The 25,044-nt window shown below is 41.0% G+C and overlaps 1 protein-coding gene across 2 annotated transcripts in view; it reads right to left on the reverse strand.

The window, feature by feature from the left end:
* The window catches only part of IQCK (IQ motif containing K), a 144,045-nt gene that overhangs the window by 29,545 nt on the left and 89,456 nt on the right, over positions 1 to 25,044 (reverse strand). The window contains exons 8-9 of one of the 2 annotated variants that reach the window (XM_058286362.1): positions 24,563 to 24,674; positions 13,020 to 13,108 (exon numbers count right to left, since the gene is read on the reverse strand). In XM_058286362.1, the coding sequence (XP_058142345.1) occupies positions 13,020 to 13,108; positions 24,563 to 24,674 (201 nt within the window). The remainder of the gene's footprint in view (positions 1 to 13,019; positions 13,109 to 24,562; positions 24,675 to 25,044) is intronic. The other variant, XM_004450400.4, reaches the window with a different exon arrangement.

A 25,044-nucleotide genomic window follows, 5' to 3' on the forward strand; every position in this document is an offset into this window, starting at 1 on the left:
CATTTCCTTTTCCGCAATGCACAGTTACTCTGGTAAAAGGCTGTAGATCTCCTTGGGGAAAGGTGGGAGGAAGATTAACAGTATAAATTTTGGGCAGTTCAACAGGATCCTTCCCCAAGGAGACCTGGCCTTCTCCTCATTCAAGGGGCTCTGGGTCTATAAACTGTCTCAAGTCGAGGAATTGATTAAGGGGCCGTGATTTTCTGTTTCTGTAATTTGAGTTAGGTTTGTTCACTTGATCTAGAACTCTTCTGTTTATACAGATTCAGAAGAAATTTAGTAGACTGCCCATCTATTTTGCTGCTAGGTACCCCATGACCTATTAGCCAACACCATAACTTACATGACTCAGACTATTTTGAGTGCTTTTTTGAATCTGCCATTCATTGCAGTAGCCACGCCCACCTTAACTCTGGCCATTAACTATCCATACTTGACTTTTACCAGACCAACATCTGATCATCCCCTAATATTTAAGGATTCTAATTCCATCACGGCCCTCCCTACAGTAATATCTGGATTACAGAGAAGAGCAACCACAGACCTCTTCAGAGAAAACAGAATTAGTTTTACAGATTTATTCCTCACAGTCCTGGTTAAAGGTGCGTCCTCTTGACATTCCTAGGGTGGGTGGGAAGCTCTCAAATGGTAAAACCATTCGGCATTCCAATCTCCCTAAGCCTTCAAATTCACACTTCTACTGTACACCAGGGCAAATTGGGCATCTCAACCTCAGACATGCTAGGCCATCTTTTGGTCCATGTTTCAGTCAGCCACCCAAACAAACTGTTAGAGCCCTGTCTAACCCCTTAAGATATAGTGTTGAATCCAGAATTTCTGCTTAGTGGGCCCATATCAATAAATTCAGCCTGATCCAACTTCACATTCCTTCTACCATTATCCCATATCTTAGTATCCATTCCCATACATATTCCCCTTGTTTCTGTCTATATAAGTTGGAAAATTCATGCAGATCTTTCTGAGTATACCTTACTTCCTCATGGGTCACACTTTGTATTTCACCTTTGGGGGCCTATTGTGATTTTAGTCTAGTAATAGGTCTCTAAGGCAAGAGAGGTGGTGGGGGTGGGTAAGGAGAAGGATTAGAAATGCCTTGCATGCCACTGACCTCAGGGCATTCCCTTGCATTTTTTTCTGGTGAGACAGGATTAATCTCTTTGGGCAGGGATTGGAAGGCAGTTTCCTCAGGACAGACTGGAGGCTCCCCAGTGCATGCTGGAGTTTGGCTGATAAGTGCCTCAGGGCTGGGAGGAGGTCCAGATTCCCTGGGGCAGGCCGGAGGCTGGGCAGGGCAGGCTTCAGTTTGGCTGGTGCCCACCTCAGGGCTGGAAGTTGTTTCAGACTCCCTGGGGCAGGCTGGAGGCTAGATTATACAAGCTTGGCAAGGTATGGTCTCCACAGGGCAGGCCATCGCAGGTTTATCTAGTAAAGTCTCAGCAGAATTCAGGGTTTCAATGTTTCTATCAATATTATCATCATCCCCTATGTCCCCACCTCAGTTCTCTGGATTCCACTCTTTTCCAGTCAATGCCTTCACTTTGACTGAAGAAACTCTGCAGGATTGAGATTTTAGTTTCTTTTGTAACTCCGCTACTCAAACAATGAAAGTCTGAGTTTGGTTCTCAGATATTTCAAGTCTGTGGCTACAGGAGACAAGATTTTCTTTCAGAGCACACATAGAAACCTTGGCATCGTTCGTGCAGTGTTTAAGTTTCAAATTTGAAGGCTTTAACTCATCTCTTTCTCTTCTAACAGTATCCAGAGTATCTAGGAGGAGCCAGCCAAACATCATTATACCATTTGACTCCACAAAACTGTTAAGGTGTTGAAAACACTCTCACCCAGATTCTTGCTTCTTATAAGCATGGAAGTAGGGGATTACAGTGATGATATTTTGTGTATCTCGATTGCCAACTGGTGCCATAGACTGTTAGCAGCCTCTTCATTATTGGAAAGAGAGTTGTCAGTACCCTTGAGTCCAATTAGAGTGGACAGTCAATTGCAAAACTCCCAGAAACACCTCAGACACCCCATGTTTAAGACTCTATTCCTCAAGAACCACTCCCGGTACCAACCTGTATTAGTCAGGGTTCTCTAGGGAAACAGAATCAACAGGGATATCTGTCAATAGTATGTGATTTTATAAGAGTCTGTCATGCAGCCATGGGGATGCACAAGTCCAGGTTCCACAGACAAGTAGCAACCACGGGCTCCAATGAAAGTCCAGTGAAGGTTCTTGACAAGGTCTGGGAGACACTGGCTGTCCAAAGATGAGCTGGGAAATTTTCACTCAATGCTGGAATCACTTCCCCCTTTAAGGCAATGAACTGATTGGATAAAGTGTCACTCATTGCTTTGGCAATCTCCCTGATTGATGTAATTGTAATCAGCTATCTATGATTTACCACTGCAGTAAAGTCAATGGTGACTAAAGTCCATAAATGCCCTTGTGTTATAGTTAGCCCAGTGCTTGCTTGACCAAATAATTGGGTAAAATTACCTGGCTGAGTTGACGAAATAGTCTAACCATACACAAGGTAAAAAGAGAAAGTCTTGGAAGCGGCAAATCATTTCCTCAAGGGAAGCAACATTTGTCCTGGCACTATCTGCTGGATGACATTTCTCATACTGGGATTTATTTTTGTAAAACAATTTGGACCAAGGAATGCTTTCACAGAAGATGCTGTAGGACATTTAATATGGTTATTTCCTAGAGCTACCTTGGCTTTTTAAGTCAAACACACACTACCTTGGCAGATTCTGGTGAAATCATAGGATCCAAATTTTGATCTAATCTAATCAGTGTTTTAAAATAGAATAAACACTTTTCCAAAGAGGAAATACAAATGGCTAAAAGCACATGAAAAGAGTCTCATGACCACTAGCTATTAGGGAAATGCAAATCAAAACTACAAAGAGATATCATCTCACCCCAATTAGACTGGCTGCTATTTTTTTAAAAAACAGAAAACTACAAGGGTTGGAGAGGACGTGGAGGAATGGGAACACTCATCCACTGCTGGTGGGAATGTAAATGGGGCAGCCATTGCAGAGGATGGTTTGGCAGGTCCTCAGGAAGCTAGCTACAGAATTGCCATATGATCCAGCAATACCACACGAGGTATATACCCAGGAGAATTGAAATCAGGGACATGAACAGATATATGCACACCACCAATGTTCATAACACCATTATCCACCAAAAGTTGGAAGCAACCCAAGTGTCTATCAACAGATGAATGGATAAACAAAATGTGGTATATGCATACAATGGAATATTACTCAGCTTTAAGAAGGAATGAAGTTTTGATGTACATGAAAACATGGATGAGTCTCAAAGATGTTCTGTTGAATGAAATAAGCCAGCCACTAAAGGACAAATATTGCATGACCTCACTGAAATGACCTAAGCATATTGAGCAGACTCACAGAGCTAGAGTCTGGAAGTTAGGGTACTAGGAGATAGAAAGGAAGTAGAGAGTGGTGAGCTGATGCTCAAACTGGATAGAACCTATCATAAGGTGGAAAAGAGTGGTTTGGAAGTGAATGGATGGGAAGGTGGTGCAGGGATATGAGCAGGGTCAACAGTGTCTGGAATATGAGGGTGAGCAGGGTGGGGGGGTGAATTGGATATCGATGGAACTGAGGAGAGGACTGGAGGAAGGAAGAGGTAAACTCTGAGAGGTGGAGGTCTGTAGTTGAAAATACAATTGTAGGAATGTTCTTTGGCAAAAATAGAAGAGTGTGGTCACTGGTGCAGGGTGTTGGTGGTGTAGGGATATGTGGGAAAGGTACACCTGGGACATTCTTCTACAGAATATGCATGTGTTCATCTTGTCATAGAGTGCTATCTCAGTGGGGGGAGACCCACACAATAAACAATAAAATATTGAACTCCCATCCTGGGGAATCCTAGTAAGGACTCAAATAAAGAGGCAAGAATCTCTCAAGTATATAGGTAGTGTCTAATAAAAGAAAACAGTCCAATATGTCAAGCCCTAAATATTAATGCATGTACCTATAAACCTTATTTTTGTAAAATTGAAACTTAGCCTAATAATAACTATTGTCTAAGAGTTACCTCCTGAAAGCCTCCTTGTAACTCAAATGTGGCCTCTCTCTAAGCCAAAGCCAGCAAACAAATGCACTTCCTTCTCCCCATCGCCCCAGCATGGGACATGACTCCCAGGGATGAGCCTCCCTGGTAATGAGGGATTAATACCAAGCACCAACCAGTAAGGCATTTGGAAAAAGACCTTTACCAAAAGGGGGAAATATCAAATACAAAAGTTTTATGGCTAAGAGATTTCAAAATGAGTCTAAAGGTCATTTCAGCAGTTACACTTATATAAGTCTCAGGTAGATCTCACTACCACTGTGAACAAAGCCTCAAATAGGGGTGCTCCTGAGGGCTCTAGGGTTATCTGGACACTACAGGCAAGGCACACAATTCCTTGAAATCAGCACCCCATCAGTGGGCTTTACCTTGAATTATATGACAATCTGTTTCCCCTGTATAACAGAGTTAGGGTTATTTATAATTTCCCTACACTTGATTCTTCTACCCTTTTTATTTGAGTCTATAATGAGCACTATACCCCTTAAATAAATGTCCCAGAGACTTAAATCTTTGGTATGTTCATATGTTGGTTGAGCCTGAATCTCAGAAGAGTTGTGGCCAATACCTACTCTTCATATCACTGAACCAGCGCAGGACAACAAACAAAATAATGATGATGGACAACCCCCATGCCAAAAAACGGAGTATGTAAAACTGCAAGCAAAACAGTTCCTTCCATCTGTCCCATGAGATCTAAGTCCCCTCTCAACCTGAAGCAGAGCAGACATCATCATCCCAAAATCCTCAAGGTTGAGGAATGAACAAACATAAGTGGGGAATACAACCAAGGACAAAGTAAATGTATTAATACTTACTAATGGAAGAACATATAACATTGTTATAAAGATAGTTGTTGCCAGAGGTTCTGAGGGGAGGGGTAGGTTATGATAGGTGGAATATAAGGCATTTTAGGGCATTGGAATTAATTGTAAACCATAATGTAAACTATAGACCTCGGTTAGTAGCTATGCTTCAATATTTATCCATCAATTGTAACAAATGCACCACACAATTGTAAGATGTTATTAATTGGGGAAGACATGGTAAGGGGAGAGAGTAGGGTATATGGGGAATGCCTTATACTGTCAATGTAACTTTTCTGTAATCTAAAACCTCTTTAAAAATAAAGTTATTATATTAAATTTTTTAAAGAATTGTCACCCATGAGAGGAATACATTTTACTTTGCTTTTATGATATATATACACACACATACATAATAGACGCCTGCTAAACAAAAATATCACTAAACAGTATTTCCCTTTCTACAATGCATGCTGATATTTTCTGTCTCTATTTTATTTCACTTTTTAAAATGCTTGTGGCAACACATTAAATTCCACCATGGTTGTAAAAACTTTAATCTAATGTGATCCAAAAATGAAATGACGTACAATAAGTCCCTGATCATTATTGAGCATTTAATGTGTGTGAGGCTCTAGGCTAAGCATGTAGCTTGCACTGTCTCATCTGAGCCTCCCTAGGATTCAGGGAGGGGATAATTCTATTATTTCATTGTACAGATGAGGAAACTGAAGCTCAGAGAGGTTAAGTAGCTTACCTGAGTCCACACAGCTGGTAAGACTACCTAAGTGAACATTAGCTCTAGTTTGTTCAGCTCAAATAACCTTGACTCTCAGTTGGACTTTATGTGCACGTTAATCTCATTTTACAGTTCAAAAACGGAGCATCAGGAAGGGTAAGTGTCTTGCCCAAGGGCACAAAGCTAGGAAGTTCACTTCCAGAGTTTGAACGCAGCTCTTGGGACTCCAAGCCCACGATTCTGCTCTTATCAGCTGCTCACCCTGGATATCTTCAAATGTCATTTGAAACCTCTTAACTGACAAATCTCTAACTGCCAAGAAAAGCAAATGGAGGCAACCCCAATGCATATGGCAACTGTAATTCACAAGTGAAAGCCTCCTTGGTCTCCACTCTTCAACTCCACTACTTTCCTCCTATTCAGATGTGCAAAATAAAGAGCTGTTAAAAATGGTTTTCCAATTCAACAAAGTATTACCAGCAACGGTGTGGTGGGTAACTTATGCTTGGGTCTCTTACTGCTTTTCTGTATTTTTCATAATGAGAAGGTATTTCTTTGATAAGGGGACAATTTCTAAATTATTTTAGTAGGAAACAGTCTGTCCTCCTTAACATCTAGCCTCCTAGCTCTCTACACATTTAAAATTTTCCATGTCCTGGACAAATGAGGGTTGAATCTGAAAATCGGCAAGACACTTTAGCTGTTCAGATCTATATTTAGATCCTGATGGTGAATGCCAAGCAGCAGTAGTGCTGGACTGACGCTCATGGAGAGAAAGAAGGGCAATTACACGGGCTGGATGGTTGCCCTTTCAGCCTGGCTAAGAGGCATGAAGGAACACATGCTTTCAATGCCCTCAGTGACATAATCAGACTGTTGGGTCCTGCTGGACCTGGTATGAAACCAAACACCAACAGATTTCTCCCTAGCATTCATCTCCATAAATAGTATCTGTGCACTGCAGCAGAATGAGGTGGTTAAGGAGGTTGGTCTCCGGCATCAAGCTGCCTGACTCTGCCACTGTCTTGCTGTGTGACCCTGGGAACATCATTCAGCCTCTCTCTCTCTCCTCATCCGGAAAATGGAGACCATAGTAGTATCTACTTCAAATGGCTGTTGTGAAGATTGAGTTACAACCAGTGAAGTGCTTAGAGCAGTGCTTGCCTCATAATAAGAACACATAGGGGAACAATCCTTGTTATTATTTTAGAAAATACAGATAATCAAAAAAGAAAACTAATCACCTGCTGCTCTATTTTAGAAAAAAAAAGCAAAAATCCATCAATTGCCAGTATTATTATCACTTAGAGAAAATCACCATTAGTATTTTGGGGTTATATTCTAGTAGATCTTTCTTTATTTTTCCATTTATATATTACATATATATACGTATATATTTCCCCCTCATTTATTCATTTACTTTTCAAGAGTTTGCTTTGGATTGACCTTGACTATAGAGCATTGACCCAGACTGGGTATTATTAATAGAAAGATTCATTCATTCAAATAGCATCCCTTTCTTGAACATCGACCACAGGCTGGGCATTATTCTAGATGCTGGGGATAGAGCAGTGAGCAAAACAGGCCAAAAGAGAGGGAAAAAAAATCCCTGCCACCATGGAACTTAAATTCTAGTGGGGTCGGACAGACAAGAAACAAAATGCCTCATTAAAATCCTCAGTGATTCAAAAGAATCAAACACTTAAAATATATTAGCCAGCAACTAGGTTAAATATATCACGTAGTCAAAGCCAATCTGTAAAGGAACTGCAAAGTTAATTCTCCTAACTAACAGACACCCCAAAGGCAACTCCCGGGAACATGGCACCCAACTATCCTGTCGTCAACTTTGTCTAGACCTTTCCTAGCACCTGTGGTGGAATGGCAGCCATCGTACGATTCTTTATTTCCCCAACAAGGCGACAAAGAAAAAGGGGAGCAAGCAGTAAGTTCTCAAACTATCCCCACCAGAAGTGGCATGTTGTCATGAAAGTTTTGAAGTGGTCAGCCTATAGTTAACAGGTTTAGATGGGGGTAAGCAGGGCAGAGGTGTGGGAGAGCCTTCATTTTTATTTGTAAAGCTTTACTGAGATCTAAGGCACATATCATTTAACCCACCCCCTTAAAAAGGACCACTTGGCATTCTTTTAGTACCTTCAGAGAGTTGTGCAACCATTACTGCTTTCAAAACAATTTTAGAACATTTTCATCACCTCAAAAGAAATTCTGCACCCCTTAGTTATCATCCCAATACTCCTACCCACCCTACCCACCTCCAGGCCCTAGGCAGAAACTAATCTACTTTCTTTCTCTATGGCAGAGGTTCTCCCCCTTTTTTGTTCCACGGACCCTATATTAGTTATCAAAGGTGTACTGATGCAAAATACCAGAAATCTGTTGGCTTTTATAAAGGGTTTTTATTTGAGGTAGAAGCTTGCAGTTACCAGGCCATAAAGCATAAGTTACTTCCCTCACCAGGTCTGCTGCCACATGTTGGAGCAAGATGGCTGCCGACATCTGCCAGGGTTCAGGCTTCTTGGGTTTCTCACTTCTGGGCTCAGATGCCCTGCTCTCTCCACAAGGCCAGCTGCAGACTATCAGGCAACCAGCTCTGTCTCTCTCTCTGGGGCTCGATTCTCTCCGGGTTCTGCTTCTCTACTCTCCTCTGTGTGTTTACTTCCCAGGCTGCAGCTCAAAAACTCCATCTTCCCTTCTCTACAGTGCAATTTCTCTGTGAGCCCTTGCCTACCAAGGGAGCGGGGACTCAATGTCCTATGGACATGGCCCAATCAAGCCTTAATTATTATTAAATCAAGTAAAAGTAAAACCTCTGAATCCACTCTTATAAGCCCAAAAGAAAAGACCAGTTTACAAACATAATCCAATATTTCTTTTTAGAATTCAAGAATAATATCAAACTGCTACAGACCCTTTTGCCAGTCAGGTGAAAACCATGGACCCCTTACTAAGTCCATGCTATACTGTGCATTATTTAATAAATATATCATACCCACACCAACACATCCCCACAAGAATAATGTTTTATTGATTTCAATTCAAGCTCATGGACCCCTTGTTAAGAACTCCTGCTCTATGGATTGGCCTATTCTGGACATGTCATATAAATGGAATCAGACAATACATGGTCCTTTGTGACTCCCTTCACTGAGCATGCTGCTTTCAAGTTGCATCCTTGTTACAATGTGTATCAGAACTTCATTCTTTGTCATGGTGTAGCCTTCATTTCTGTATTTTTTCTTGGTGCACTTTTTTTTCCCCAAAGATTTCTTTTTATTTCTCTACCCTTCCCCTCCCCCTTGTCTGCTCTCTTGTGTCCATTAGCTGTGTGTTCTTGTGTGTCCACTTGCATTCTCAGCAGCACTGGGAATCTGTGTCTCTTTTTGTTGCGTCATCTTACTGTGTCAGCTCTCCATGTGTAGGGCACCACTCCTGGGCAGGCTGCGCTTTTTTCACGTGGGGTGGCTTTCCCTGTGGGGTCCACTCCTTGCACTTGGGGCTCCCCTACGTGGGGAACACCCCTGCGTGACATGGCACTCCTTGCACGTGGCACTCCTTGCACGTGGCAGCACTGCGCATAGGCCAGCTCACCACATGGCCAGGAGGACCTGTGTTCGAACCCTGGACCTCCTATATGGTAGGCAGACACTCTATCAGCTGAGCCACAGCCGCTTCCCCCTGGTGCACTTTTGGAGAGCATAAATTCCAGACCTCTCCCTCAGCCTACCCATCCACAGACTGACTGAAGGGGAGGCTGTGAGAACAGCAAGACCACATGACGTTGTGGAGACCTCTAAATCTCCTCAGCAATGTCACATAGCAGCTGTGTGCCCTAAGGCAAGTTCCTTAAACTCTGGGACATAGTTTCCTCCCCTGAAAGATAAAGGTAATAATAATTAAGAGATAATAATCTAAGCTCAATAAATTAGAGCTAGTCTGAGGACTGTAGACCTTTGCAGGGACACAGGGTTTGGCATCTAAGGGCGTGGGTGCCGCTGGCCTGCCGGCTGCAATTTCTCAAAGGCTCTCCTCTGTTAGCACCAACTTTCAAGCCACAACGATGGAAGAGTTTGTTGATGTGGGAGGGGTGGCGTGGGTGGGGTGGGGTTATATGGGGACCTCATATTTTTTAAATGTAACATTTAAAAGAAAATAAAGAAAAAAAAAAAAGAAAGGGTCATGGCTGGGTGTGGCAGCCCAAATGTGGTGACAGGTGAGGCCCTCATTCCAGAAGGCATGCTCCCCCCACTCCACCCCCCCCCACACCCGGTTCCATCATGCCAGAAGAGGCAAATGTCCTCCACAGCAAGGACAAAATGCTCGGTGGCCTCCGATGAAAACAATTTTGATTTTTTTGCTTAGGAAATCTTCAGTCCCAAGAGTCCTTAGGTCTAGCCTCCCAGTTTAAAATAAAATGACCTGAACAGAGCAGTCGGCTTGGGCAAAGCTGGGGGTGGGGCATATCTTCCACAAGAGCCATGGCCACACAGAATTTCCCTTCAAAAACACACACGGGTGTCTGCCTGCACACACACACGCACAGAGAATGAAATCCTCAGCTGCCTCTAAAAGCACATTGATAACTTGGGTTGTCAAAAAGGGGCACCCTGGCTTAATTACTGTTAGGACCCCACTCACTCTCACGCGTGCCCTGGTTTCAGCTATGACGTAGATGGTCAGCCTATTGAGAGAAGGGCCTTAAAATAACCCAGAAGTGGTTGGCTTCTCCAGAGCCACTTTCTGTTTTTCACCTTGGGCCCATCTAATTTCACAACCTATTCATGAGAAACGGGCGCTTTACTGAAGATTCTACAAGGGGTCAGTGAAGGACTATCGCTCATAATAATCAAAGTTCACAACAGTCACCTTTAAACATCTCGTCTTTCCCCCCAAACCCCTAAATTGCCAGTTACCCCACCTTTGCCTCATTCTTCTCCCCCTCGAGTTCTAAGTCTCCCCAAAGTCTCACCAGCACCCTTTCCTCCCCGGCCCTCAGCGGTCACACTCCTTCCACCCCAAGAGAAGCTCAGCCTGCAGAACACCCGTCCTCCCTCGCTCTTGCTTTCAGTCTTGAGACCAGTCGTTTTTCAAGGCTTGAATTTACCCAACCAAGAGGGTTCTTCCCTTGGGGCAGAAGATTCAACAGGAATCAGATTTTCTGCTTTGCTCTTTCGGAGATTTCCTGATTCACCCAGTATTTCAGAGGAGGACCCAAGGCGCAGGGAGCTGACCTGACTGGCCCATCAAGCCGAGTAGCTGCAGGGTAAGGCCCGGGGCCGCAGATCCCCTGAATTCCAATCCATTAGCCACCTGAGCCTTGCAGAAGAAGGTATTGGAATCCACAGTTATTTCTGGGATCTTGCAGCTAGTCCATAGTATCAGGGCTTTGCTGGTGTGGCTTCAACACGCTCTCCACTAAGAATAAACCATGGAATCTCTTTCTCGGGCCTCTGGCCTGAAACATCCCCTTGTAAATTCGCCCCCAGTGGATGCTCATCTGTAGCCAGGATTGAGAACTACAGCTGTAGGTAATTTCTTGGAATAAAATTTTTCATTACTTTTGTTGACAGTTTGAAAAACATTACTAAAACCAGCCACCAGTTGTTGACCATTCATGTTGTGGCAGAGAACTGCTGAATTCAGTGTGCGGGCTCTCTCGTTTCACCCTCTCAGGAGCCCTGGGCCGCAGGTCCTATAATTGTGTCCCCTCCCCATAACAGCCTCAGGAAGAGTAGCCACTTACCCATGACCCCACAAGACGCAGGACTTCATTCGTGTCACACCCAAAGCCAAAGCTCTAAGAGCCACAGCAAGAGGAACCAGACATTGAGCACTCTGTTCACCAGCAATAGCCGATCCCCTTTATGAATCACTTACTATGAACCCCGCACCCCTCCTGTTCATTTCATCCTCACAACAACCCTATGGAGTGGCTACTGAAAAGAGTGTTTCCATTTTATTGCTATAAAAAATTAGTCTCAGAGTGTTAAGCAACCTGTCCAAGGTCACACGGTTGAAAGGTGGGGAACTGAGACCCATCTGTTCCATGAGCCAGAGGTTTGTAGATTTATCTAGATTCTACAAAAGCATCCTGCATATGCCAAGAGGGCTAAGCAATCCGATTAAAGGAATGAAGCTAATGCAGCGAAAGTGTCCATTGGCTTAAAGTTGAATTGGGGCTCTTCAACTTTCGGAGCAAATCATTAAAAAAGGGAATCATCTTTTCCTTTACTTTTTAATCTCAGCAGAATTGTAAGGGGTCTTCCAGCATTTCAGTAGAAGGCAGGCCCTCACTGTGCAGACTCTGATAAATTTTCAGTGAAAAGGTCTAAGTGTGAAAGCTGATGTCATCCAAAGATCCCCACCCACCAGTAGGTCTTAAAAATAGAACTGATGAAAGTAGTAGCAAAGTGTGGAGTCACCCCATTTCTTTCCACCAAAGTTGTATTTCTTTTGCAGGTTATCATGGAAATGGAATTAGAGTTTGAAGAGATATGAGAGAAACAAATTAAATTGAAAAATGACACCTTAGATTTACAGTTATATTTCTTCTTAAAGAGCCATGGTATTATCAAAGCAATGACCTCACTTAGAATTATTCCTTAGGCATAATCGCTCTCATTTCACAAGTAGGAAAAATGAAGCACAAAAATTATATCACTTACCAAAAGTCCTGCTTTGGATGACAATATGCTTATTGCTGGCTAAACTTAATATAAGCATGCTCTTTAACTCAGCAATTCCACTTCTAGGAATTATCTGATAGACTGACGGATAAGCAAGAATATATCTATGAAGATGTTTGTGGAAACATTGTTAATAGCAGCTAAGTATCCCACCCATTCATGGTTAAAGGAAAAGTATAGTACAGATCTGTCATTTTTATGGCATGAAATAGATCTGTATTTATTAACATGAAAAGATGTCAATGATGTATTTTCAAGTGAATAAAAAGCAAATTGCAGTAGAGTAGAGATCATGTGGGTCCATGTTTATAAAGATAAATGTACATTGATAAGCAGATGAAGATGCTCAAGAGTGTCACACTCAATAATGCTTGTCTCTGGAAATTGAGTCACTGAAGGTTTTGACCTTTTTCATCATGTGTTTATGTTTTAATTTTTAAATAATTTGTAATCAGTGCAAAATGATAGATACATTCATTAGTTGGGGAACCCATCTCCCTGCACCCAGGTTCCCTCTGATGGAAAAGTCCTTCTCTGTGACTCATTTCAAGATGGGCAGGGGTTTGGGACGGAGGGAAAGAAATACATCTTCAGGAAGCAGATGTGGCTCAAGTGATTGGGCTTCTCCCTACCACATGGGAGGTCCTGGGTTCAGTTCCTGGTGTCCCCTGGAGCAGGTGAGCTGGCGTGACGGGCAGACACAGCAAGCTGACACAACAAGCTGATGCAACAAAGAGACACAAAGAGGAAAGACAATGAAAGATATAGCAAACCTGGGAGCTGAGGTGGCTCAAGCAATTGAGCACCTCTCTCCCACATGGGAGATCCCAGGTTCAGTTCCTGGAACCTCCTAAAGAGAAAACAAGCAGACCCAGAAAGCACACAGCAAACGGGCACAGAGAGCAGTGAGTGCAAACAACAGGAGTAGGGAATAAATAATAAAATAAATCTTTGGGGGAAAAAAAATACATCCTCATCCTTCTCCACTTAACCCTTGCTTCTTTCTCCAATAGAAATGTCTCCCAGAAACACGGTTGTAGATCCTGCAGACTCTGGACTGAGGGCTCAGCCCACCCCACCCTGAAACCTCCCTTATCCCAGAGGTCTGTGGTCAATTCCCTGCTAGCTGCAGACTGGGAGGCATCCCTGGGACCTATTGAGCACGTGGGTTAAGGGTGCTGGACAACACGGCATGGGGTGGCCCCAGCCTCCTTAAAATTAGGCAGATCTGGCCCCTGGCTGTGTGACCTCATGTGCCTCAGGAATCTTCTCCAGCCGGGTCTCCTCATCTATACAATGGGGATATCCTCTATTTGAGAGGGCAGGGGGGAGGACCACATGGAAACACCCAGGCTTAGGGCAGGGCCTGACACGGGGTATATGCACCATAAATTAGAGTTCCTCCTTCAATTCAGCTGTCATTCTTTGTTCTCAGTGACACACTCAACAGGAAAGGGGAGGAAGGAAAGAACTAAGCTCCAGGGGCATCCTGAGGTCACAAGCACTTTGGTGTGGCCAAGATGTGCAGCTTCTTTACGAACGTCCCTTAAACGCTTAGGGAACTCCTAAGAGTGGTATGAGTTAGGGTTTATTTTTACAAGTCACACTTAAAAGACTGTATTTTCAATCTGGAAAAGAAATGTCTCAGATTTCTACCTCCAATTCCCACCCCGGGCTTTCCTCTTTTCCCTCTAGAAGCAAATGTGGTTCTAAGAAACTCATTATATTTAGAGGCATTATACAATGTCCTCTTTGTGAGAGAGATCTCAGCTCCAGGAACAGGTGTGCTTCCACCAGGAATCTCATAGCCATATTTCTATTTATTGAAAGGAACATTTAGAGGCTATTATTCACATTGCATAATGTATTAGGGAAGGGCCCAGGATTTCCATAACAACTTATGCACACAGTGAATTACGTAACAAAGCTTACCTCTCCCTTTGCTTTGACTCTAGAAATCTCTAGTAAGTAAAGTCTTTGGAATAAGCATTTTTCTTATTGTAGTTAAAGGCTTTATTTTTTCCCCTACCCTTAATTTTTCCTTAACCTGATGCCACATTTGCTTAAAAATATCATATTCCATGTATTTCTATGAGCTACTGGAAATCACTCTTTGAGTGAGGTAGGGAATAAAAGGTAAGCAAACAAAAAGTAAACAATTCATTGCCCTCAATAGTCAATCACTCTCCTCCTTTTCTTCGAAACATCAAGAAGTGACAATAATTTAATTGAAGAGTATATATTTGTGTATATATATATATATTTAAAGATATACATTCACACATATGTTTGAGAAATGTAACCTGATGTTAAGAGAACAATTTGTACAGTTTTTCCCTACTCATACTAGATTTCCAAATAAAATATGGATATTCAATTACAAAGCACATTTGAAAACAATTACTGTCTGACATTAAAAATATGCTATTAATTAAGAAGAGATGTTTGACCATGTGTCAAAAATGACTTAGGCACCATCTTCCTTTGGATTGTGACTGCAATTGTTACCACACACATTTTAAAATAATTCATGCAACTGTTCCAATGAATAGAGACGCAGATAACTTCACACCATTTCTATCCTAGAAGAAAATTCTTTTAGCGACAGACTTTGACTCAGTGCAATCTGAGATGGGCTAACCCCACCGACAGCTGAGGCTCCTCTCCCTCAGACCTCCTGTCTGCACCAAGGTGCTCCAAAAACCGAACTTGGCAAAATCTATCCATAATGTAAATGCTAGAAAACAATATGAATAAAATGGCACCCCCTTAAAAAACAGATTATCCTTGTTTCCTAGATTTCTACATTGATGAATCTGTTTTTTTAATGAGGTTGACAAATCTTTTTTCATTTGTAATCACTCCACTGTTTTTGATTGCAAGTCACAAGGAGAACGTGCATGTGTTTAACATCTGTTTTCAAACTGCTTTATCAGAGGTCTTTTGGGTCAAATTATGGCATCACTTTGACTAGGGTGACTTGTTTTTAAACCTCCATACCACCCAGGTTCATAAAATTCAAAATAGGAAGAAATTCTGTAGAGCATGAGCTTAATAAAACGAGTCAGCATCGCGACCCTTGAAGTGAGCAAAAAGTTCTCCTCCGCTTGGTGGGCAGCAGATTGTTCCTGTCCTCACCAGCGCCACACGACCTGGAGGCTTTAGTTGAGGGGAATACAAACAGCAAGAACCCAGAAGTCTACATGGGAAGAAGTCTAAGTTGTGTTCAGGAGAATTCCTGAGAGGTCTGCATCTGATGGGAGACTCCAAAAGTGTGTCTTGTCTCTCTTGCTCTCCTCAGTTTAAAGCAGCCTGAGAAAGAGAATGCCTGGGTCCCTGTATCAGACCTGCCACTGGCCCTGTGACCTTGGGCAAGTCCCTCCACATTCCTGGGCCTCTATGTTTTCATCTGCAAAAGGAAGCCCAGAGAGTCAGCCACCAACTATTTAGAGCCTGCTGCTCTATGCCAGGCTCTGGGCTAGGGATGGGGGTGATGACACGAACAATAAGAAAACACATACAATCCCCCATGGAACCCTCCTCGGAGCTTGGAGTCTAGTGGAGCAGTCAATACAAAACTGTTTAAAAGCACATAGAGGGAAACGGACTTTGGCCCAGTGGTTAGGGCGTCCGTCTACCATATGGGAGGTCCGCGGTTCAAACCCCGGGCCTCCTTGACCCGTGTGGAGCTGGCCCATGCGCAGTGCTGATGCGCGCAAGGAGTGCCATGCCACGCAGGGGTGTCCCCTGCGTGGGGGAGCCCCACGCGCAAGGAGTGCGCCCGTGAGGAGAGCCGCCCAGCGTGAAAAGAAAGTGCAGCCTGCCCAGGAATGGCGCCGCCCACACTTCCGTGCAGCTGACGACAACAGAAGCGGACAAAGAAACAAGACGCAGCAAATAGACACCAAGAACAGACAACCAGGGGAGGGGGGGAAATTAAATAAATAAATAAATCTTTAAAAAATAAAATAAAATAAAATAAAAGCACATAGATATTGTAATACTAATAATGACGATAACTCACATTTAGGTGAACTATGTGCGGGACATACTCTAAATGTCAGCTCTTGCAATTCTCTAACAATAACCATATGAAATAAGTACTACGATTAATCCCATTATACACATGGGAACACTGAGGCTCAGTGAAGTGAACCAGATCGGGATTGCACCAATAGAAGGACTACAAATCAGAGGCCAGTCCGTAGAGCTGCCTTTTCTCCTTTGGGGCCTGAGGATCATTTCGCAGCCTCAGTAGAAACGTGAATTTACCAAGCAGGTCACGTTTGGCATTAACTGAAGACCCCATCTTGTTTGGAAAGTATTGCTCCTTGTGGAGCCCTTGGAAGGTGGCAGTCCCAAGGTTCCAGGGGGGAGCAAGCCGCAGGGGGCTGAGATGGGAATGCTCTCCCCTGCCCCTCTGCTGCGGGCTGCACGAGGGCTGACACAGGTTAATCCAGGCTCCTCTCCCTGCTGCATAACAAGCCCGGTCAATCAATCAGCCCACAGCAAATCAACTAAAAGGAAGAAGAGAACCGAAATAAATAAGCCTCTGCACTTTCATTGGCCTTTAAACTGATTACAGCCCTGATTGTCTTCCGATTTGGAAGTGAAATAAAATGGCAATTGAAGGTGGGAGAGAGCCTGTGCTGAGCCTGCCAAACATTAACAGCTAAACGGAGGGTTTTTGATTGACAAACTCTTGATTGTGAATGGTAACAAACACTTTGTGGCCTAATGATCGACTGACCGCACATTTTTTAAATATAATTTTTTTTATTAGGGAACTTGCAGGTTTACAGAAAAATCATGCAGAATAATAGAGTTCCTGTATAGCTACACTCCCCCATTGTTAACACTTTGCATTATTGTGGTAACTTTATTACAACTGGTGAAAGAATATTACTAAATTTGTACTATAAACTATATCCATAGTTTGTGTTATAGAGTCCTGTGATTTTTTTCATTTCTAGGAACATATATACAACTGAAAAATTTCCCTTTTAACCACAAATAAACAATTCAATGCTGTTAATTATGTTCACAATGTTGTGCTACCATCACTACTGTCCATTACCAAGACATTTCCATCCCGCCAACAGGAACTCTGTACCAATTAAGCATAACGCCCCATTCCCTGTCCCCATCCTGGTCCCTGGTAATCTGTAGTCTAGTTTTTGTCTCTATGAATTTGCATATTCTAATTATTTCATATCAGAAAGAGCATATACAAGTTGTCCTTTTGTGTCTAGGTTATTTCACTAAACATGATGTCCTTAACGCTCATCTGTGTTCTAATCAGGACTTCATTTCTTTTTACAGCTGAATAATATTCCATTGCATGGATATACCACATTTCATCATGTCATTCGTTGATGGGCACTTGGGTTGACCCATCTGTTGGCTGTTGTGAATAATGCTGCTATGAACATGATGTGCAAATATCTGTTTAAGCCCTTGCTTTCAATGCTTTTAGATATATACCTAGAAGTGGGATAGCTGGCATACAGTAATTCTATACTTAACTTTCTAAGTAACCGGCAAACTATCTTCCACAGTGACTATACCATTTTATATTCCCACCAACAATGAATGAGTGTTCCCATTTCTCCACATCCTCTCCAACACTTATTATTTTCCCATTTTTAAAATAGCAGCCATTCTAGTGGGTGTGAAATGGTATGTCATTGTGGCTTTGATTTGCATTTCTTTAATGGCTAATTATATTGAACATCTTTTCACGTGCATGTTGCCACTGTATATATTCTTTGAAGAAATGTCTATTCAAGTCTTTTGCCCATTTTTCAGTTAGGTTGTTTGACTTTTTGTCATTGACTTGTGGATTTCTTTATATAATCTAGGTATTAAACTCTTGTCAGATATGTGCTTTCCAAATATTTACTCCAAAGCTTTATAATAAGTTTTAAAATTGGGAAATGTGAGTCTTCTCACTTAATTCTTTCTTTTCAAGATGGTTTTGAATATTCACTGCCCCTTACCCTTCCATATAAATTTGATGATTAGCTTTTCCATTTTTGTAAAGAAGGATGTTGGAATTTGATTGTGATTGCTTTGAATCTGTAAATTGCTTTGGGTAGAACTTACATCTTAACAATATTTAGTCTTCTAACACATTTATTTAGGTCTTGTTTTCTTTTAGAAATGTTTTATAGTTTTCCATGTACAAGTCCTTTACACCCTTGATTAAACGTATTCCTAGATATTTGATTCATTTAGTTGCTATTGTAAATAGAATTTTTTCCTTGATTTCTTCTTCAGATTGTTCATCACTAATGTATAATAAAGACTACTGTTTTTTTATGTGTTGATCTGGTACCCAAACACTTTACTGATACAGCTTATTAGCTCTAGTAGCTTTGTTGTGGATTTTTCAGAATTTTTCTATTTGCAGATCATGTCTGATTTTCTTCCTTTCCAGTTTGGATGCCTTTATTTCTTTTTCTTGACTAATTGTTCTGGCTAGAACTTCCAGTACAATATTGAATAACATTGAAAACAGTGGCCATCTCCCTGTATTGTTCCTGATCTTAGAGGGAAAGATTTCACTATTTCACCAGTGAGTATGATGTTAACAGTGGGTTTTTCATATATGCCCTTTATTTTGTGAGGAAGTTTCCTTCTATTCCTAGTTTTCTGAGTGTTTTTATCATGAAGGAGTGCTGGATTTTGTCAAATACTTTTCTACTCCAATGGAGTTAATCATATGTTTTTTATCTTTCATTCTGTTAGTGTGGTAAATTACATTAATTGATTTTTTTTTTTTTTTTGCATTGAGCCACTCTTGCATACTGGGATAAATCCTACTTGATCATGGTATATAATTAATTTAATGTGCTGTTGGATTCAATTTGCTAGAATTTTATTGAAGGTTTTTGTATCTATGTTCTTAAGGGATATTGGTCTGTAATTTTCTTTTCTTTTTTTTTTTTTAAAGATTTATTTTTTATTTGTTTTTCTCCCTTCCTGACCCCCCGCCCCAGCTGTCTGTTCTCTGTGTCCATTTACTGCGTGTTCTTCTTTTGTCTGCTTCTGTTGCTGTCAGTGGCACGGGAATCTGTGTCTCTTTTTGTTGTGTCATCTTGCTGTGTCAGCTCTCCGTGTGTGCAGCACCGTTCTTGGGCAGGCTGAACTTTCTTTCATGCTGGGCGGCTCTCCTTATGGGGTGCACTCCTGGTGCATGGGGCTCCCCTATATGGGGGCCCCTGCGTGGCACGGCACTCCTTGCACACATCAGCACTGCACGTGGGCCAGCTCCACACGCGGTTTGAACCGCGGACCTCCCATGTGGTAGACGGATGCCCTATCCATTGGGCCAAGTCCGCTTCCCTGTGATTTCCTTTTCTTGTGGTATTTTTGTCTGACTTTGGTATTAGGGTGAATTGGTCTCATACAATGATTTCAGGAGTTTTCCTTCTTTTTCAGTTTTTTTGGAAGAGTCTGTGCAGTGTTGGTGTTAATTCTTCTTGGAATGTTTGGCAAACTCACTTCTGAAGTCATCTGGTTCTGGCTTTTTTTTTTTGTTGGGAGATTTTTGATTACTGATTCAATTTCTTAATTGTTAATTGGTCCGTGGAGATCTTCTATTTCTTCTTGAGTCAGTATAGGTAATTTGTGTGTTCCTTGTAATTTGTCTATTTCATCTAGGTTATCTAATTTGTTTTTTGTATAGTGTTTATAGTATCCTGTTATCATCCTTTCTATTTCTGTGGGGTCTGTAGTAATGGTCCCCTTTTATTTCTGATTTTAGTTACTTGCGTCCTTTTCTTTTTTTTGTCTAGCTAAAGGTTTGTCCATTTCTTGATCTTTTTAAAGAACCAATGTTTGATTTTGTTGATTCTTTTTTTTCCTTAATCCTCTATTTCTTTTATATCCACTGTATTCTTGTTATTTCCTTATTTATGCTCATATTGGATTTAGTTTACCTTTTCCCCCTAGATCTCCAGTTAAGAAGTTAGGTCTCTGATTTGAGATTTTTCTTCTTTTTTAAAGTAAGCATTTAGAGCTACAAATTTCCCTCTCATCACTGACTTTGCTTAAGTTTTGGTATGCTACATTTTCATTTTCATTTGCTTCAAGGTATTTCCTAATTTCCCTTTATGATTTCTTCTCTTGGTTGTTTAAAGAGTTTGTTGCTTAATTTCCACATATTTGTGAATTTTCAAGTTCTTCCTCTGTTAATGATTTCTAGCTTCATCTCTCATGGTCAGAGAAGATACATTGTACGATTTCAATATTTTTTAAGTTTATTGAGACTCATGTGGTGACCTAATGTATGGTCTATACTGGAGAGTGATTCATGTGCACTAGAGAAGAAAGTGTATTCTGCTGCTGTTGATTGATGTGTTCTATATATGTCTGTTATGTCTAGTTGGTTTAGAGTATTGTTCAAGTCTCCTATTTCCTTATTAATCCTCTGCTAGATGTTCGAACCTTTATTGAAAGAGGTGTACTGAAGTTTCCTACTATAAATGTAGAACTGTCTACTTCTCCCTTCAACTCTGTCAATATGTGTTTCATATATTTGGGGGCACTACCATTAGCTGCATATGTGTTTATTATTGTTATGTCTTCTTGTTGAATTTAGCAGTATATGGTGACTTTCTTTGTCCCTTGTAACAGTTTTTAACTTAAAATCTATTTTATCTGATATTAATATAGTACCCAGCTCTCTTTTGGTTCCTATTTGCATGGTATATATTTTTTCCATCATTTTACTTTCAGCCTACATATGTCTTTGAATTTAAGGTGAGTTTCTTGTAAACAGCATATAGCTGGGCCATGCTTTTTATTCATTCTGCCAATCTCTGCCTTTTCACTGGAGAATGCAATCCATTTACATTTAAAGCAACTATGGCTAATGTAGTTAGCTATTTGCTAACCACATTAATGTAGTTTGTCATTTTGCTCTTTGTTCTTTGTTTTGTACTCTTTTTGTCCTTAATTCTTCCATTAATGCCTACCTTCATATTTATTTGATTTTTTTTGTCATTGCCATTTTGAGTTCCTTCTTATTATTTTCTGTATATATTCCTCATATATTTTCTTTGTGGTTACCATAAGTCATAGATTTACCATGTTAATCTATAATAATCTCATTTGATTTGACACTAAGCTAACATTAATAGCATACATACACTGTTCCTATACACCACTGTCCCTCACCTTTTGGTTGTTCTTGTTACAAATTATGTATTTACACATTTTATATCCTAAACCATAGATTTATCATTATTTTTATGCATTTGCATTTTAGAACCTGTAAAAAGTAAAAAAGTAGATTTACATACCAAAAAAATACAATGGCATTAATAATTACCCATGATTACCTGTCCTGGTGGTCTTCATTTCTTTATGTCATGTCATTTCACTCTCTAGTGTCCTTTCCTTTCAGTTTGAAGACCTCCCTTTAGCACTGCTTGGAGAGTAGGTCTAGTGGTGATGAGCTCCACCAACTTTTGTTTAGTTGGGAATGTCTTAATCACTTCCTCATTTTTGAAATATAGTCTTTCAGGATATAAAATTCTAGGTTGGCAACAGTTTTCTTTCAGCACTTTAAAATTTTCATTTCATTGCCTTTTTGCCTCCATGGTTACTGATGAGACAACAGCACTTAAACCTACTGGGGCTTTTACATAATGTATTGCTTTTCTCTTGCAGCTCTCAGAAATCTCTCCTTTTCCTTGGCATTTGATGGCTTGACTATGCATGGAGGTGTGATTCTCTTCAAGTTCATCTTTTCTGGGGTTCACTGGATTCTTGAACGTGCATATTTCTGTGTTTACACTTGATGGTGTCCCAAAGATCACTTAGGCTCTATTCATGGTTTTTCATTCTTTTTTCTTTCTCCTCCTCAGCCTGAATCATTTCAAGTGTCTTGTCTTTGCGTTCATTTATTCTTTCTTCTGCCATCTCCAATCTGCAGTTGAAACTCTCTAGGGAATTTTTAAATTTTAATTATTGTGGTCTTCAACTCTAGTAGTCTGTTGGTTCCTTTTTAAAACTTCTCTCTCTTTATTGAGAGTCTCATATTGCTCATTCACTGTTTTCCTGGTGTTCCTTATTTCTTTCTCTGTACTTTACTATATCTCCTGAGCATACTGGGACCATTTGTTAAAAAGTCTTTGTCCATTATGTCTAAAGTCTGGTCTTCTTTATTGATGCTTTCTGGATTTTTATCTTGTTATTGTGGATGGGCCATCATTTTCTGTTTCTTTATCTTGTAAATTTTGTTGCACAATTATATTTTAAAATTTCAAGATGTTAAAAATGGGATTTAGTGCTTGAGTTGTCTGTTCTTTAAGTTCGTATTCAGATAGTGATATGGCAGAGGTTTCCTTCAGCATCAGGAGGTAACAAAAGCAAATAAATCAATGCAAAAAACATGTTTCACAATCTTTGAAAATTGACTCCGTGTTGGCTGGTGTGCTCCTTCAGAGTTCAGCCCTCCCATCAAAGAGTTCAGCCCAAGGCAAATCTGAAGTGCAGGGTCCGCTGCATCTTCATTTCTTTGTGCCGTGTCAATTCGCTGGCCATGTCAGAACAAGCTTGCAGCTTGTTCTGGGCTTGTGCTTGCTCTTGGCCTTAGGAATTTCCCCATTTACAGGATTTCTAATATTCACTCCAATCCTGAGAAATCAACTTTCTCTCCCTCCTTAGGTGCTCTGTTATATGCCTTAAAGCAGTCAATCCTTTGCTCCATGCAGCTTTGACTTAACTGTTTCTTATACTGCTCTAGCTGTCTCTAAGCTACTTCTGCCTGAAAGGCAAGTTCTGGGAGTATGACCCAGAAAGGAGTTTCCTGGTTTAGGTCTTCAGGCTGCCAGCTGATATTGTGGTACTGTCATACAGGCACCCTAGTAAGTGCACAGGAGTTACTCTGCTCCCTCAGGAGTAACTGCTTTTAAAGATGAAAGTTTTTAAAATCTTTAAATGCTCCCAGGTGCTTCAAATATGTAGCCAACATCAAGAACCACTGGCTTAAGGAGAAGGAGGCCAAACATCGCCTTGGTAGATGACAGTGGGATGAAACTGGAGATAAGAAACTGTAGGAGTCATGGGGTGGTGGCCCAATTCAGTTATGTCTCAAATAATGCCTAAAAGCATATTAGTGGGCCATGAAATCAATTTACCAGGTCATGTGCAGCATTAAAAAAATTCTAAGTGGAATAGAAAATACCAAAGTGCATTATGTGCATTACATGTAATTTGAGCATTTTTCCTGAAGGTTTTTGTTTTAGTTATGCATATATGAAATCCCCTGTATATTTGTATGTACCTGGTTGTAATATAAAATTATTTCTTACTGGGTCACAGACTAAAGAGATGGACAGTTTCTGGACTAGAGGAGAGAGCTGTGCTGTTCTCTTCTCTCTAAGGTAAGGTGGGGGTGTGTGCTTCCCCCCACCCAACTCCTATGTCAAGGGAAGGAGGATCCAGGAGAACAACTCAAAAAAAATTGGGATGTCTTCAGGAAGGGGTTTCTCATGCCTCATTTTCTGGTTGGATGTCTGCTTTACACAGGCTTGCAAAACTTCCCCACGTGCACTTGCACTTGTTGATGTGAACTAGAAGGAGAGGGAAGCTGGTTTAGCAGCTCAGTGGTTGAGTGCCAGCTTCCCACACATGAGGTCCTGGGTTCAATCCCTCACCCTGGTACCACCAAAAAACAAGTGGTGAAAGCAAATAAGACAATATTTTGTCATGATCAGTGTTGGGTATTTGTTAAATTATTCTTTCTACTTTAATGTGTGTGTGTGCATGTTTTTAATTCTCAAGAAAGGGGGAAGGACAAGCATAAAACACCATTTAAGTTCTGACACACAACCAACCTTTACAGAAATAAACTACTCATCACCTTAATAGATACTGTATTTCCAAAAGGGTAATTTTTGATATCTTGTAACTTAAAGAGACATACAGAAGCGGTTACACTGAATTTCTCTCTGCATGAGAGAAATGACCCCATGAATTATATCACATCACTGCTGCTGTTTCAGAGTAGAATCGTGATATTCAGCAACTTCCAGCATTGACGAATTGAGTTCCGGGCTGATGCCAGGACCCTGTAAAACCTCCCGAGGCCTACTTTCCTGAGCCTGGGATAAAAATCAAACTTTTCCTGAATGAGCTAAGGACTCTCAATCAAGCAACTGACCTTTTTGTTCCTGTCTGTTCCAGAAAATCTTGACTCGCTCGCGAATGTGCTTGTTCTCACGCAGTTTCTTCTGCCACTGACGCAGATCTTGAATTGCAGGATCGCAGCGAACCTGGAAAATTCCCATAAAGCTTTAGTTCCTTTTCTACCTTTTTCCTCTATAAGAGCTCATTAACCCATGAGCCCTGCACTGAGAAGACTTTACAAACCAATTTAATTTTTTTTTAACTTTTTATTTTGGAATAATTTCAAACTTAAAGGAAAGTTACAAAAATAATACCCATGTGTGGGGTATGTGGGAACCTCTTATATTTTTTAATGTAACATTTTTTGTGATCTATGTATTGTCAAAAAATACAATAAAAAATGAAAAAATGAAAAAGAAAAACAGAAAAAAACCCACAGAAACAGCACATAGAACTGCAATGTACTCAGATACCAACTATTAGCATTTTTCCACATTTTATATCATTCCTTCTTCC

This window comes from Dasypus novemcinctus, chromosome 23, assembly GCF_030445035.2.
Source record: "Dasypus novemcinctus isolate mDasNov1 chromosome 23, mDasNov1.1.hap2, whole genome shotgun sequence".
Lineage (NCBI taxonomy): Eukaryota > Metazoa > Chordata > Mammalia > Cingulata > Dasypodidae > Dasypus > Dasypus novemcinctus.